This window comes from Buceros rhinoceros, unplaced genomic scaffold (genome assembly GCF_000710305.1).
Source record: "Buceros rhinoceros silvestris isolate BGI_N320 unplaced genomic scaffold, ASM71030v1 scaffold25484, whole genome shotgun sequence".
NCBI lineage: Eukaryota > Metazoa > Chordata > Aves > Bucerotiformes > Bucerotidae > Buceros > Buceros rhinoceros.
The window spans coordinates 1-1193 of record NW_010409338.1 but is presented as its reverse complement, the minus strand read 5'-3'; the positions used below and the strand labels follow the sequence as shown (position 1 = coordinate 1193).

General features: G+C 58.2%; 1 protein-coding gene across 1 annotated transcript in view; it reads right to left on the bottom strand.

The window, feature by feature from the left end:
* SLC39A11 (solute carrier family 39, member 11) overlaps positions 1 to 348 on the bottom strand; it is a gene marked incomplete at both ends in the record, with an annotated part of 26549 nt that extends 26201 nt beyond the window's left edge. Inside the window, one exon of the mRNA XM_010135213.1 lies at positions 235 to 348. Coding sequence (XP_010133515.1) covers positions 235 to 348 — 114 coding nt within the window. The remainder of the gene's footprint in view (positions 1 to 234) is intronic.
* Positions 349 to 1193: the final 845 nt, after the last annotated feature.

Genomic DNA, 1193 nt, shown 5'->3' with positions numbered 1-1193 from the left:
AGAGCCTGCCCGTGGCTCGGCCCCGTCTCCCATCGCCGAGAGCTGCCCTACGGCACATACCACGGTCCAGGCTCAGGAATTTGATTTCCTTTGACACACAGGACAGAAATGAGCTGGATTTTTTCCTCTTCCTGCCCCAAATCAAGTCCCTCGCGCTTGGGGCCAAACACACCTGCCCTCCATCCCAGACCTCCCTCACCTCCCAGGGACAGAAGACGTGATCCCGGCACCCACCTGCCCGCTGGAAAACACGAACACCAGCGCGGAGCCAGCCGCCGTCAGCCCCCACGTCAGGAAGGTTCCCAGCACCGCCTGGAGCACCGGCCCGTGCCCCGGGATCATGCTGACCTACAAGAGATGAGGCGCATCAGGAGAAGCACCTGCTGTTTTAAAGACAGAGAACAACCCCCAGATTCGTCCCCGGTTAACGGGGAAGCACCCCAAACCCCTCCTCCCCAAAGGGGACAGGGTGAGCTTAACCACCCTCCCTGCCCCACCTCTCTAAAGCTTCTCTCTTCTCCTCAAGCACGGTTCTACAATTTAACCCAACCTCAGAGGAGCAGGGGGACCAGGGAGGGATGGGATCCACCACATCCCAGCTGGGGCACGGCCCCACGCTGATTTTGGGCTCAGCCCTCAAGCCAGCACAAAGAAACGATGCTCAGAGCTTGCTGAGCGAGGGGATGCTTCGTCCCACATCCCCGGGGAAGTTCCCAAGCACCTGCATCACGTCCCACTTTCTTGGTGGCGTTATTCATGCTGAGACCCACTTTCACTGGTGCCGAAGGCAAACACCCTGGTGGCACCCGGCTCCAGGCACCACAGGACCAAGTGAAAGGGGGAACCAGTCCCAGGGATGGGCCACCAAACCACGGCTCAGGGCTGTGCCCGAGGGGCTGCCAAGCACTGGGGGAGGGTTATGGGACACACCGTGCTCCGTGCGCTGGGCAAGGGCACAGGGAGCAGCACCACTGGAGAAATACACGTGTGGATGAATAGAGACATGTAACTGTATAAAAATACACATGTATTCATACATTCGTGTGCAAATACAGAAAAACACACATGAATTCAGACGTTTATAAATCACTGTATAGGAAATACACACACTATTGCCACCTTCCCCCCTCGAAGACCCTCCCAGAGCCCCAGTTTTGCCCCAGAGCTGCTGCAGACCCTGCGAGGTGGGTGCC